This window comes from Desmodus rotundus, chromosome 8 (genome assembly GCF_022682495.2).
Source record: "Desmodus rotundus isolate HL8 chromosome 8, HLdesRot8A.1, whole genome shotgun sequence".
Lineage (NCBI taxonomy): Eukaryota > Metazoa > Chordata > Mammalia > Chiroptera > Phyllostomidae > Desmodus > Desmodus rotundus.
In genome coordinates this window covers 18892913-18908233 of record NC_071394.1, presented here as the reverse complement: position 1 = coordinate 18908233, position 15321 = coordinate 18892913, and the positions used below count along the sequence as shown (strand labels likewise).

General features: G+C 34.7%; 1 protein-coding gene across 2 annotated transcripts in view; it reads right to left on the bottom strand.

The window, feature by feature from the left end:
• The window catches only part of CSMD3 (CUB and Sushi multiple domains 3), an 885055-nt gene that overhangs the window by 138936 nt on the left and 730798 nt on the right, over positions 1–15321 (bottom strand). For both annotated transcript variants that reach the window (XM_024572155.3, XM_045181698.2), the window contains 2 exons: positions 13739–13942; positions 2719–2843 (listed from right to left, as the gene is read on the bottom strand). In XM_024572155.3, the coding sequence (XP_024427923.2) occupies positions 2719–2843; positions 13739–13942 (329 nt within the window). The remainder of the gene's footprint in view (positions 1–2718; positions 2844–13738; positions 13943–15321) is intronic.

The following is a 15321-nucleotide window of genomic DNA, read 5'->3' as shown; positions in this document are numbered from 1 at the left end:
TTCATGGAAGGTCTTCCACAGAAACTGACCCTAAGTTGAGACAGAAATGATGATTAGAGTAAGCCAAGTCAAAGGAGATTGTAGCGTGTGTTGCAGGCAGAGGGAAAAACATGCACAGAGGCCCAGAGGCTCAAGAAGGCCAGGTTTTTATAAAGAATGAAAACAGTGTGAATAGAAGAGGCAAGAAATGGAGACAGAGCACAAGGGCATAATCAACTGTGTCTAGGCACAGAGGATGGAGGGCACAGACAACTGAGGCATTATAAGCAGGAAAACGCTAGTATTAGATTTTTATCTTTAGAAGGTTACTCTATTTGCCCTAGGACAGTAAGAACCTGGGGCAGGGATGATGGTCACCCAATCTTAAATGGTAGAAGTCTGGATGGAGAGAAATACTTAGATTTGTGAAAGACAGACCTGACATAGTTTATTCAGAAGAGTAGCAGACAAAGAAAACTCTTCAAGATTTCTGGCTTGGGCAACTGAAAGAATGAAGGGCTCCTTCTGGGGCAGAACATACGGTGGGTTGGGGGGGTCTCCATTTTGAGAAAAAATCATGAAGTCAGTTTTGAACGGGTTGAATTTGAGATGCCACAAGAAGTTTAGCAGAAAATGCCCAGTTGGGCCATTGGATATGCAAGGTGGGGCAAAAGTAGGTTTACAATTGTAAGTGCAAAACACACAGAGATTATTCTTGTATTATTATTTATTGATTTTTGTATTATTTTCAATGTGAACAACTGTAAACCTACTTTTGCAACATCCTGTAGGTCATACAGCTTAGGTAACAGGTCTGAGTTATATATTTAAGCTTTGAAATGATCATTTGTTCTGTTCTTCATTAAAAAAAAAAGTTTTCTGATGGTTTATTATGACTCAGGCCCCAGGCATCAGGACGCTCTGGCAGCAGAAGCAGTACAAGCAGACAGGTGGCAGAGAGACTGGTGTGAGGAGATGGAAAAGCCCAGCGATCTCAAAAATGCATTGGAGGACTTGAAGAGGAAGAGGAAACCATGCACCTAGATGTACAAGCAGGAGCGATAGATACAGAAAACAAAGTCCAAGAGAGTAGTGGTGCCATGGAAACCAAGAAGAGAAAAAGTGTTGGAAAAGTGAGGGGAGAATCCCCAGGACAGAACGTTACTGTCAGACCCAAGGGGATGAGCAGCTCAATGGATTTGATGACCAGGTCCTGAGCGCTCACTGCGTGAGGGGCTCAGTTAGAGCGTTGTATGCTGCAGCCACATTGCAGGCATCAAAAACACAGAATGAGAAGTAGAAGGAAACTCCACTGTTTTAGTATTTAAGGTGAGATAGAAATGGACAGGCTGATGCTAACATAAAGCATGCGCTAAAGTAACCTTCACAATCAGATGGCATAATACATGTTCTATAAAGATTCTAAAGGTTTCAGTTTCCCCGTTCCTAAATTCTTTGTTCCTAATATCCTTGTTAATTTTAGTGATTATAAGATAGGAATGACTGGTTATCTCCCGAGTTTACAAATTGGTCAGAAAGTGGTAGGAGTTACTCAGAATGTATGCACAGACCGACAGTCTTGATTTTTAATGTCCTTAAAACACTAAAAATGTATGTTTCATGTTTTCTTTTTGGCTTACTGACCTATTTGATTCCTGAAACCTGTCAAGTAATTTTTTTAATTTCCAGAAATATTATAAAGGTAAGTTAAAAATTAGATTTTTTATTGTAAATTATACTTCACCTAATTAATGATACCTTGGCTACTTTTTCCATAACTAATACATCTCAAGTTCTTAAAGGAAAACCTTCTGACTCAATTGGAGAAGTAATCAAGTTATTTTTATGGAATACAGACTATGTAACATTTTATAAAGCATTATTACCTTCCCTGGAGTATACGAGTATATTTACTCAACAGTAAAATGCCATCAATTTATCTGGAAACAATCTCTTTGTAAAATGGAATAACCAGTCAAATCACACCCCCACCAAAAAAAATTGGTCACAAATGAAACAATGTGGCAGACACCGTTGTCTCATAGAATAGCATCCCTCTTCCTCGTGACCAGAGAATGGGTTTTATTCAATTAAAGGAAAGCTGTGCACATCATAGAAGGCTGAGCCCCTTGCCTGGTCCAGGTACATGGCATTGATTTGGGTGAGTCAAATCATAGTAACCCTTTGCTATTGCTTAGTGCATGGCTTAGGAATGGATATGCTTACAATTTTGATCAATAGTACAGGGGAGGAAGTCTGCTGGAAGTCTTCTTGACAAGATCTTCTACCCATTTTAAAGGTACATAAGATGGAGACATTCAGTTTGGGGTGTTGGATATTTTATGTAAAGGCCGTTAGGCTCGGGGCTGTTGCAGCCCTCCACCACCAGAACAGGGGCCAGAGAACCAAGCCAACACGCTAGGGACGGCAGAGCAGAGAGATGGGGAAAACCTGGTCCAGAACGATCCAGCTGAAACTTTGAAATAACCAACCCCTGAATCATCTTACCCCAAGACTCGATGTTGTAAGTGGAGCAACGCATTTTTCTTACTTTTTATGCCATTTAGAATTGTCATTCTGTTACTTGCAGGTGAAACACTTAATAATAAGTAGCTTTCTATTAAGTTCAACCATGCCAGGCAAAAGGCTATACCTTCGGCAATAAGGTACACTCTGTTCCCTCTGAAAAGATCACTTTCACACATACCATGAAAAGAAGTAAAACTTAAATATCCTTACTTGAATGCCTGCTCCCTCGGGCACGGTGATCTTCCACACACAATTCAGATTGTTGTCATAAGGCTCAGGGTACCCGGGAGACAAAATCGTCCCTTTGCGCTTAGTTAAAATCCCGCCACAGGGCACTAAAAGTAAAGCAGTCCGAGAGAGGAAGTTAATTCTAAAGCAAAAACCCCAAAATAAGACAAAAAAGGTGAGAGCTAATGTGTTGGACAGATACTAGACTTGCAAATACGACCAAATCACGCTATTTAAAAAATCACAATTTTTAAATTCATAAGAAAAATAGAACATTAAGTCTTCCTATACCACAGAAATGTTCAAAATTAGACACATTAATGGATAACCTCACAATTCCATATCTAAAATCATACTATAATTAATTTAATGATAGCATGCCATTCATTGTGTAATACTAAAAAGTTCATGGACACACTCACATGAGAAATTTCTAAATACAATTGTTTTGAAAAAGTATTTTTTATTTGTTACCTCTCCTTTCATGCATTCTGTGAGGAGGAATAGCATCCTTTGAGGAGTAATGATGATGATGATAAAAATCATGTTATAATCATAACATTTATCTAGAGTTTATTCTTTGCCAGGCACTCTGACAAGCACTTCACATAGTTTAACTCATTACAGTTCGAACAATGCAATGAGATATGAACAAGCATATTCCCTATTTTACAGCTGAGGAAAGGGAGTCATAAAGAAATTAAATAACCTATGCAACATCATGTAGCTAGTAAGAGGAGGCGCTAGGATTTGAATCCTGGTAGTTGGATTCAAAATTCCCTGTTCTTCGGCGGAAGGAACATACCCAGTGGGGCGTCAGCCTGCTTACTGCCAGAACAAGTATTATATGAGAGAAGTACCTGGGCCTGCCGTAAAGTCAAAAAGTTGTCTCTCAAAAGTCCTAATCTTGAATTAAAATTCTCATAGCATCACCTTGGTTCACACGTGATCTAATTTACAATTTTAAATACTGTGAGATGTCAGACATATTCCTTAAACTCTCTGAAACTCAGATACCTTGTCTGTGAAATGGTAATGCAATTGTTTCCAAAGGGCTTCCGTGGGAAATATGACATGATAATGTACATGAAGGAGCTAGCTCATTACTTCAAAAACAGAAAAAAAATCAATAACTCATATTTCCTTTTGCAACTCTTATTATTTAGGTACCAATGGCACTGTTATCCTTGGGCATTTGTACTAGTCTGGCTATAATGCTGAAATATCTAAATAGATCTTTCATAATATTTTTTTAAAAAGTTAATGATACAGTTTTGTGCCACTTCCAAAGCCAAATGCAAAAATCTGGAGTGCTCAAATGTTTTTAATTGTGTGGTAATATATTTTTTAGAGAAAGTAATTTTGTTGTATTTTCTTATACAATATATTATTGAGTTAAATACACATTTAGGTTAAATTGGCTGGAGAGAATTTAGCTCCTTTAAAAAGAAAACCAACAGTTTTGTATAATTTAAGAATACATGCCAAGAGTGGAGGAAGTACTATAAAAAAGATTCACCCCAAATATAGGAGAAAAAGAAGTGATTGATGACGTGCTGATCCTGAGTCGAAGGAAGTCCTTCACGAATGCTCTTGCTCTCCACATTCGCTGTCACTACCCTCCTTCGCTCATTTTTTGCTAGGTCACTGTATTAATCACATCAATGGTCTTCCTTGTGACCAGTGTATTTTCCATGTAATATAGTACCCATGTTAGTGCTAAAATGACCATTCGAAAAAGAAAATTTGATCATGTTGCTTCACTGCTGAAATTCCATAAGACATCTCCCCACTGCCTGAATTCTACAGATAAATATAGTTAATTAAGTAGCCTTTAACTATAGCTCCAGGCTTATGTGTACCCATAATTTCCCAATAGTTCACTATCTAAATTCCCCATCTCCATTCAGCCTACTAAACTAATATAACCTCTTAATGCTTTGACTGGATGGTCCTCTCCCACCTGGCCTGCCCTCCGTGGGAAGTTCAAAGTCACCCTTACCTCTCTAACCCTTCCCTGCCTCCGTTGTGTGTTAAGTGCCCTGTAGTGTCCCATAGTTCACCAAGTGCTTTCCTCTATCATAGTTTAGGTTGTACTATGGTTTCACATTCCTTATGTTAGTCTCTTCCAGTAGATGAAACCTGGGAAGATGAAGTGATCCATTTTCTTTGTCTCGAACTCTGTTGGCTGTGGTACCAAGAGAGTAACTGTTCTACCCTCCACATTCTAGGGTTCCCTTCCCGCTGCCCCAGTGACAAGCCATCCCCTCTTCCTCACTTTCCATTCTTCTCCTCTACTCATTTCACAGGCCTGTGTCTTTTCCACTCTATTGAGACGACAATGTCAAAGTCACCAGAATAGTCTTGTTGTGATGTGGTGGTCAAATCTTATTTTGCATTTTACTCAATCAATGAGTAATTACCTACCGTATTTTGCCATGTATAATGTACACTTTTTTGCCCAAATTTTGGAAGGTAAAATAAGGATATGTGTTATACATGGGTAGTACTAATTCTGTATCTATATAAATGTTTTAAATTCTTTTATTATCCTTATACATTAAAAGTGTAACTCTACAAAGCAATAATGGTATCCATGTGCAAAATAATACCCTAGAATATGATAATAAGTTTTGTTTCTAAATATAAATAAATAAAAATTGAATTAAAAAATTAACATGAGAGATTGTTTCCCTGAAAGTTTGGGCCAAAAACGTGGGCATGCAGTATACACAGGAGCACATTGTACACAGCAAAATACAGTACCTCCTGCTGCCCAACTCTCCATCCACATTAGTCTTTCTTTGCTTAGTCAACAAACAGGACACTCTCCTGCTGTCTCCTATGCTGCTGGTTACAGTCACTTTCTTTTGTTTGTTTAGTTCATTGTGTCCTTTCTGATCCTTTAATACTCTGTGGGTTGATCCTAGGCTGCCTTCTCTGCTTTTTCTAACCACCAGCTATCAAGGACGGCATCCATTTCCATGTCATCTATATATTACAAGTACTAAATGTTTATCTCTAGCCATGACTTCTGCCCGGCACTCTGCAATAACATGTCTAATAAATATCTCAACATTAATATGTCTAAAACAATATTTTTAAAATCCTCTCCCATCTATACTATTCCTCACTTCAGTAAATATGGCCGCATTTCATCCAGTTCTTAGGCCAAAAATATAGAACTCAATTCTTTCTTACACTCAAGTTTACATTTACATCTATATTCAATCTATCAGTAAACCTTTCAACTCTATCTTCAAAATACATCTCAAAGTTTACAAATTCTCATCACTGACCTTGACCTTCCTATCTAATCACCATTACCTTTCCTCTTCACTACTGCAACAGGCTTCTAATCAATCTTAATGCTTCTATTCAACCCCTCCTTATACTAGCCATTGTTATTATTATTATTTTTTTAGAAACTAAAATCACATCACCACCCAGCTCAATAAATCCCCACACTAGCTAGAGAAAATTCAGCCTCCGCAGTCTACAACTCACAGTATACAACTCGCTCACTCCCAGACTTTTATATAACCCTCCATTTTGTTTCATTTAACTATAAAATAGCAGCATGCTCTGGATGTCTTCTCCTAACTTCCAGCCCTGGCTTACTTTCCTCCATAGTCCTCACTACTGTCTGGAAGACGAGAATATATTTGGTAATGTGTTCTGTTTCCACTGAAATTATCAACTGCCTAAGTCAGGGGTCTCCTTGTTCAGAGCTTTGCTGCCAGTGCCTGGCCCTTAGTAAGCGCTCAGTAAGAGTTTGTGGGTACGATACCGAATGACTGGTTGTGCATCCCTGTACATCCTGGGGTTATAAGTGAACTCTTTACCAATCCCACATCATTCCTTTACCCCAGCCTTTTCCTAACAAGCTGTCAACTGTTTAATTCCACTTTAATCATTTTATAGTTTACCAACAAAACGCACTATAAAAAGTGTTCCCAAACCTGACCATATACATGATGTTTGACAAAGTTTGACTTCACATGTATATTACTTAACCTAACATTTGTTTTCTATTTTAAAAAGGCTATGTTACCAATTTCTCTCTTGATCAGTATTATACTGTATAACATATGCATTAAGAGAACAGGCTTTAGAATCAAGCCGCCTGGGTTTAAACCCTAATGCTGCTTTTTTCTTTAGTAACTTTAGAATAACTAAAGCCTAATTCTGCCTTTACTATGTATACAAAAGAAACAATAATCGTATCTACTTTTGATATTGGTGTCAATACTAATTGAGATAATGCTTAATAGTGTGCTTTATACAAATGTTAATAATTACTATGCATTATTGTATCATGCTTCATACAGATGCTAATAATTGCTAGTCATTATTGTATTTAACAACTTTTTCATGGATGAGTGGATGGATGAATGAATGAATGAATCAATCAATCAATGAATGATGATTCAGGTCCTGTATATATTTCTTCATCTATTTCTTTCCCACTACAAGGAAAGATGATACAGACAGGTGTTGCCATGGAGCCAATTTAAATAAAATAGTTCTTTCTGAGTCTCTAAAGAACTTTGAAAAAGCAAACCCAGATAGGGCAACGGAATAAGCAGCTGATTAAAGGCTCTTTGCCTAAGGCTAGTAAGTGGCAGGTTCAGGGACTTTTCAAAAGAGACCTCCAGGCACCACAAGCACTTAGGCCTCAGGCCGTACATGGGGAGTGCTGTTAGTGGCTGCAGGGGCTGTTGGTATGTGTCTCACAGGGAGCAACGCTGGAGGTTTTAAGAGGCTAAAAATTTTAAGAAATCTGAAATATAACAAGGTCAAATTTAGAAGATGAAAACTCAGTCTTCAACATATTTTTCAATTTTATATTTGTTCCAAGTCCAATGTTCTTTTAAAAATCACTGTACTTTATTGTAATTTACCTAAGAATGGCTTGATAGAACAGCTTTGTATAAAATCATTAAATTTTGTTTACATACTGGTATTTAAATATGTACATCCCTTAACTTGGTATCTGACCATTTTTACTCGAAGCGCAGCTTGCCTGTCATGTCTAATGGGGCTGCTATCAAGTCAACAATTTAATTCCAGTGTGCCAGTTTATGTAGAATTACTGAGCATTTCATTGTGTTTTACTATGGCAGAAAAAGAAATGGAAGTGTTGGTAGCAGTATAATAAGAACTGTGAAACTGAAACAATGCAATTGAGATGGAAATCATTAGGAATGTGCAAAGCTGTTTTCTTTTCATTTAAATTGGATCTTCACTTGGCTTAAGCTGTTAACTGAGCATTCATTTAACAGTAAAAGCAGGGAAAATACAACCATTATGTACAAAATTCTGACAATAAATAGTCAAAGATTATGTCTAAACTACAAAGTATAATTAGAGAATTTGTTCTCTCTCAGCATAAAAATACCCATATAATATATAAATCTGTTGTTTGTGTTCCACCTATGTATCGCTCCTAGGGATTCTCAGGGTAGTTTCAAACTTGATTTCAGATGGTTTGTAAAGGTCTGAGCAAGCAAAGTGGGCAAGAACATCACCATGTGAGGAAAGCCTGAAATTAAAATGCATAGGCCCTGGGTTCAAGAAGCTGGCCAGTTGTTCAACCTCTACAAAAATTCAGGAAATGACAGTTCTCTGCTAAAATCCAATCATTAAATGAGTGTTTACTGAACACTTACTACGTGCCAAGTCCTCTTTCCTTTGAGCAGAAAAACAATATAGTGTCAGAGTAGAGGCGGTCAGGAGAGATTAAGACATTTTTTAAAAGTATATAATGTAGTGTATAGTTGCTGTAAGAATTTTTTTTAAAAAGCAGGGTAAGAATACAGAGACAAAGTGGCAGGTGGATGGCAGAAATTTATTTTAGATACAATGTCCAAGGAGAATAAACAGGTGGAGACTTGAATGAAGCGAGGCAATAAACCCAAAAGAAATCTCAAGGATGCACGTGCCAAAGAAGAGAAATACAAAGTTCAAATGCCTTGAGAAAGTCAATGTGCCATCCATTAACAGATAGTAAAAATGAACAATAATGGAATATAATGCTTTCATATTAATCTAAGATAATTCTGCTCTCGACTCATATTTGAATCTTTAAGACAGCCTGTTCTTTTTTGAATATTTTAAGACAATGATTTTTTATTCAAAACATTTGAAGCTAAAAATATTTATAGTTAAAAAATGGAATGCAAAATATGTTTTCATTTCTGTAAAGATGAGCAGTTGGACCAAATGGTAAAACCTAAGCTGAGCCATTATCCAGATGTCATTTAGAATCCGTCACCTTTCTATTTCTTGTCGCACACAGATCCCATATGTCCTTCTGCTATGTATTCGATATTCTGGGTTTACACCTATTTTTATAGAGTGAACAATATTGTTAAGTGGTGTAAGGTAATATGTTCTTTTCACGTGATCTTGGCAGGAAACAGAAGTCACTGATACAATTTCTATCTCTAGATACGTACTTTCAAACCGATGCAAAAACAAAAGACAGTCTGTTCTGTGTGTGAAAACTCTCCTTAGATGCAGTGACACGTTTCTGGAAAAGCCCAGGGACCTTCAAAGAGAAGGGTTTTTGACAGAGAGATTGTAATGGCTCCTGAGAATGTTGTGTTGTGCCTTTAAAGTAGAAACTGTGGCTGGATCCCTGCAGGGGAGGGTGGTACCTTAGCACTGACTCCTGAATATGAATATCAGCCATGAACTTGCACAGTCTTTCCTGACTGGCAGGAGCACCTGTCCTTGCAGAGATGAACTCAGTATTGATGCCATGACCTTCCTTTTACTTGCATGGAATTTTACTTCTGATGGCACACATACTGGGATTAGCAAGCTGACACATTTGACAGACAAAAAACTTTATAATAATCATATAGGAGTTTTCTTCTACTTTAAAAAAATGGTTTATGTTTATAGCTTACAATTCTTATTCTCTAAACTTCATCTCCCAAAATATTCTTTTACTTGCATTTCCCTTTCCTCTTTCTAAAATAATTCTTTTTTCCTCTTTTCTTTAATGTCAGCTCATTTCTCCCCTTTATCTCCTTCCTCTTTCTATCCCATCTAATCAGCATACCTTGTGGATAAAATAAATTTCTTTGGATAATATGATGTTTGGCTTTTTTCAGAGTTAGAAAAACATGGAGTGCAAACCTTTGTTAAATATATATATATATATTTTCAGCCCTGGCTGCTGCGGCTCAGTGGATTGAGTGCTGGCCGGTGAACCAAAGGGTCACAGGTTCGATTCCTGGTCAGGGCACATGACTGGGTTACAGGCCAGGTCCCCAGTGGGCTGCAGCGAGAGAGTCAACCACACACTGATGTCTCCCTGTCTTTCTCCTTCCCTTCCCCTCTGTCTAAAAATAAATAAATAAAATCTTAAAATATATATACATGTATATATATATTTTCAAGGCCAATTATAATTGTAGTGATTGTTATTTTAACATTATTTTTATTTTATACCCTTGTAAACAATGAAAACAAACCATATCTTGATTACATGCTTATAGTTTTAAATCTTTCTTTATTTGTCCTTAAATACATCAATTGATGGAAAGAAATTTCATTGTAATAGCATAGTCTAATAAATAATTACTATAATTCTAAAAAAATTGTCTTGATATTTCTCCAAAGCCTTTCTTAAAAATTTTAAGTGCAAAGGAAAATAGCAAATTCAAGAAACCCTAAGTTATTAGAATTGAAAGACTGAAGGGAGATTATGCTTTAGTCCTTTCTGAGATTCAAAATCATCTGTGGAAGATAAATTTTACATATAACTTTAAAGTATTATTAAATCAACCTATCGGTAGATGAAAATCAATAATATCAAATCCTTTATCAGCATTGCATATAAATTTTATATTCTAGATCCAATACCTTTAGAATCTTCTGATTCTATGTTGGAAGATTTGGCAAGAACAAGAACAACTTAATTTCAGGATACATACTCAGTTCCAAGAATTATGCTAAGACTTTAAATCATCAAATAGCCACAATAAATCTAAGAGAAAGTTCTATTATTTTCCTGTTTTATCAATATGAGGATGGAGAATCAGATATTATGTAAATTTTCCAGAAACACATAGTAACTCAGTGCCCTTCAGAGTTATCATCAAAAGCCAGACTATTACCCAAGACTTAATTAACCCCTATGTTGAAACCCTACTACAGTTCCCAGCTATCAAGATTTTATGCAGTTTTACAAGATTCTTTACAAATTTTCCCCAGTAATTAGGACATTAACGTAAGTATACAGAAAGAACTTTTAAGGAGTAATTCATAGAATTACAGTTTAGTACTCTGTATATGCAGGTACTTAAAACACTCCAACTGGAGGAATAGATGGATTTTTTTCAATAATATTTAAAGATTAATTTAGTAGTTTGTGAGTTTCCATGATCTCATCATATCGCTCTATTTTTAAAATAGTTGGTTACCTTGAAGGTATTTTCTTTAGATGTATGAAACTAAGTAGAAATCACTACTTCTCTAGTTACCTTCTATTACATTGTTTCGATATTTTCTATCAATACCTAAATAAATAAATTTAAAGTGACATAGAAATTATGTAAATAACTACAGGGAAAAGTGAGACAGAAATAATGATTAATTCCTGATGTGTACAGAGAAATATTTTTAAAATCCATTGTGAGCTGAAGAGATTTATTATTATGTGTCTGTCCTCAATTATTAAATAGATTTAAAGCACCGTAATATCTATTAATGCATATTACATGACTAATTTTGTCACAGAAATAGGAACATTTCTCTCAGCTCATGGTTTCTTACTTTAGGATAACGTACTTATTATTACTTTATAAGAGTATGCAGTCAACATACACTGAGGCTCAGAAAGGGGAACATAATCTCTTGTCTTTCCATGAGAGTATAAAAGCATGCAAAGAGGAAGGTCTGTTTGTTCCATTAATGGTAGCTCCACGCCAGGTACAAAATAGGAGGGCCATCAGGTCCAAATGATTTATTCTCCTCACTTACTGATTGTCAAAAAGTGTATTTTAATAGGCTAAGATATTCCACATTATAAAAATGTGTAGAATTCTAATTAGAAAAAAAAAAGCTACTTCTAAATCAAATCGTAAAGAGAAGCAGTCTCTTGTCACTGAAGTCAGAAAAGCAGTTTCAAATCCTGCCTCGTCTTCGCTGGCTGCTTTATGTCATGTCACTCTAAAGAGACCTGTCTTACCTCTCTAACATTCAGCCTATTTGTGTTAAGTTCTGAGAGTTAACTTCACAGGTGTACTGTGGGGATTCAGTTTGTATTTAAATTATTCACTATGGAACCTGGGAAATAGAAAGCATTAATAACCATATCAGAAACTGGGGTTATTTAGCTGACAGATGAGACAGTTGAACAGTCCGTTACAGCCTTCAGGGCTTTAAATTATTTTTGTAGGGGGTTTACAACAAAGGAACAAATAATAAGAGAATAATTCACATTCCATTCATTGTAGTGGGCAGAACTAAAATATCTGTTGTAAAAATAACGCCCTGTGAAATATGCTGGATAAATCAGCTGTGGGGGGTGGTATCAAGTTCCTAGAAAGATCCAGTGACCATCCTTGGTTCATACCATTTTCCCAGCAAAACTATTCATAACATTCTGATTTGAATGATAAAAACATATGTGTATTCTACCTATTTAGGCCAGATATGTCTTATACAAATTACATGTCCTATGAGTGCATATCAACATTTTACCCTTTCCTCAGCAGAAATGAATATACCTTCCACATTATTTCACAATTTAAAAATATATTTTATTTTAAAGAACTATGGGCTAATATTATGTTAAATCTGTGTAGAATATTGGTAAAATGTGTCTTAAGACTTAAGAACAAAAACTACTGACACATGTAAGTGCTTTTTAGGTGTGGCAAAAATGTCATTAAAATAAATTTTATGAATTACCATATGTATGTTATGTGTGTACATAGGCACACTCATGCTTTCTCTATAAAAAAATGGAGAACTGAGGTTATTAATAAAAACAAAATTTTGCTTATCTTTTGTTATTCAAAAATTTTCCTTTTATTTTCCAAATCACGTACCAATAAAACTTTAATGAGAAAGAATTCAATGTAGAAGAAGCATTTCTTAACTTGAAGTTTTACCAATTGTCTTTTAATTTAATAGCATGTAATTAAAAAATAAATAACTTCCAGTTATGCCCTTGAGACAGAGAGGAAAGTGACTTCCAACCTTCTACATTGTCCACATTTATGGCACCAAGAACCACTGTAATAATCCTGGAATACTATACAATTCTAAACTACTTTTTATTGTTTAGAAATTATCTGTCTGTTTTATGTAACAGCACGCAGAGGGCCCACCACTTAGTGCATATTCTATTTACCAATTTAAATTGGACATAGTATTGAAAAAATAAAGTTTAAAACTAGGAGATTTCTGGCTAAGCCTGTGCATTCTATATATTAAAAAGTTACCATTTATATTTGTAAAAGACTGTTAAAATCTATTTTATATTTTATACATATTTATAACTAATGGAGAAATATATTTATTCACTAATGCATATTTTCTAATTCTTCTGGTGTCCAAGTAAAATATGTCAAAAAATATCAGCTTCTGTGACCCTTAAAAGACATGCAAGTTCTTTACCTATTGGCATAGAAATCTTCACGTAAGATTTTTTAAAATGAAAAATGATGTTTATTTCAATCCCTTATTAGGAACAATCAAATTCTGTTATTGGAAATATGTTGTACATTTTTATCTATATAAGTAAATAAGTGAGGAAACTTTCCAGCTAATTTAACACAAAATATTTTTCATTGACTGCGCCACACCTCACTGCATCAATATTCACTCTAATTTGTATATTTAAGTATATTATAACTAAAAGAGTAATTAAACTTAATATATAACTATTAAATCTGAAATAGAAATACCAAAAGAAGCAAGATGACTAATTTGATATAAAGTCTGTACAATCGCAAAGCATACAAATTTATATACTCACCAATACAGGTAGGTAAGGAGTCGTTCCACTGGGCCAAAGAATTGGGCACTGTATCACACCTAATCACAATGGATCCATGGAGAATATATCCTGGACTGCATTCAAAAAGAACCAATGAACCAACTGCAAATTCATTGCCAATCCTTCTTCCGAATCTTGGTTCAGGCACAGAACTGCACTGTGTGGAACTTGTTCTGGGAACAGCTGTATACAAACAAGTCTCCATTTTAACTCCACATTTGATAGACAGATACAGGTTTCCAAATGTAACTATTTTAAAAGATTTCAAAGAAATCTTCACTTTTTATCAAAGCTTCAATGAAAAATTTAAATACATTTCTAAAAGTTTTAAAATTAATACAGAATAAATACAATTAAAATGAATATTGTCATCAAGATTGTTTTTAGTTAAAAACATTTTGCTTTGATCCTTTAAACAACACTTTTTCTATTTTTTTGTTTTACAAAATTCTTATTAATATAAAAACGTAGTTTGAATTATATAAGTCAATTTATGGGATGATAACTGAATATATGTTTTTCTTTTTAAACTGGGATACTGAGTTCAGATAATATGTGTCAGATTCTATGAGGTAATGTCACAATTTTGTCAGCAGTTGTTCCCTAAAAACATAGATTTGAAAAAGCAAACACAACACTTTATTAATCTCATAGCATGTTTACCAATTTAGTTTTCAAGACATGTTTGCTATTGATGAAGACAGAACTGCATTCAGGCTAAGCAAAAGTCAGACAGATTAACAACAATAGAAATTTATCTTTTAATACGAATTATATGATATCAAATTTGAGATTGCTTTTAGAATTATTATTATATCCTTTAATTGTGACTCTTTTTTTTTGGTTTAGTAAAAGAGAATGATAACAGGATGTTTTTTCTTTTTAAAATACCTAAAGATGGGATCAAAGTGTTTGACAATGCCTCCCAAAATGATACGATGAATTCCAAATAGATTGATTCCTATTATCCGACTTGAGTAAAAGTAATTCAATTTTAATAGTGCCTTTTAAAATTCATAATACCCCACATTGTTTAACAGAGGGAATACTATTAAAAATGAAACTATATTATAACCAATATTATAAATAGAATTAGAGGGCTTAAAATATCAAATCACAAATAATTATAAATGTGTTAGAAATGTCAAGATACATTTGAGAATAGTACATGATCATATATAACTAAAACAAAATATTTCAAATGATAGATTAATTTAATGATAATGTGGACGATTATCTGTGAAAGGTGAGAAAAATGGTGTGAACCTACGTTTAATTGCACAAAAATATTTAATAGCCATGAAAAACATTTGAATTCTCCTGAGACAAAGAGAAACTAAAATTTTAGAATGGAGTAATGTTTCCTTAGCGTATCTAAGCACATCAGCACACAATTTTGTACAATCCAGTTTAGAGTTCAAAACTATGAGGAAAATAGAATATGTAGAATGTGAAGAATTGTCAGCAAAAAAAACTTTTGAAAACAAAATGTTAGAAGAAAAGGAAATCATACAATTGAGAATGATGATGAAGCAATTGGTGTTTTTTGACTTCGGTCAAGG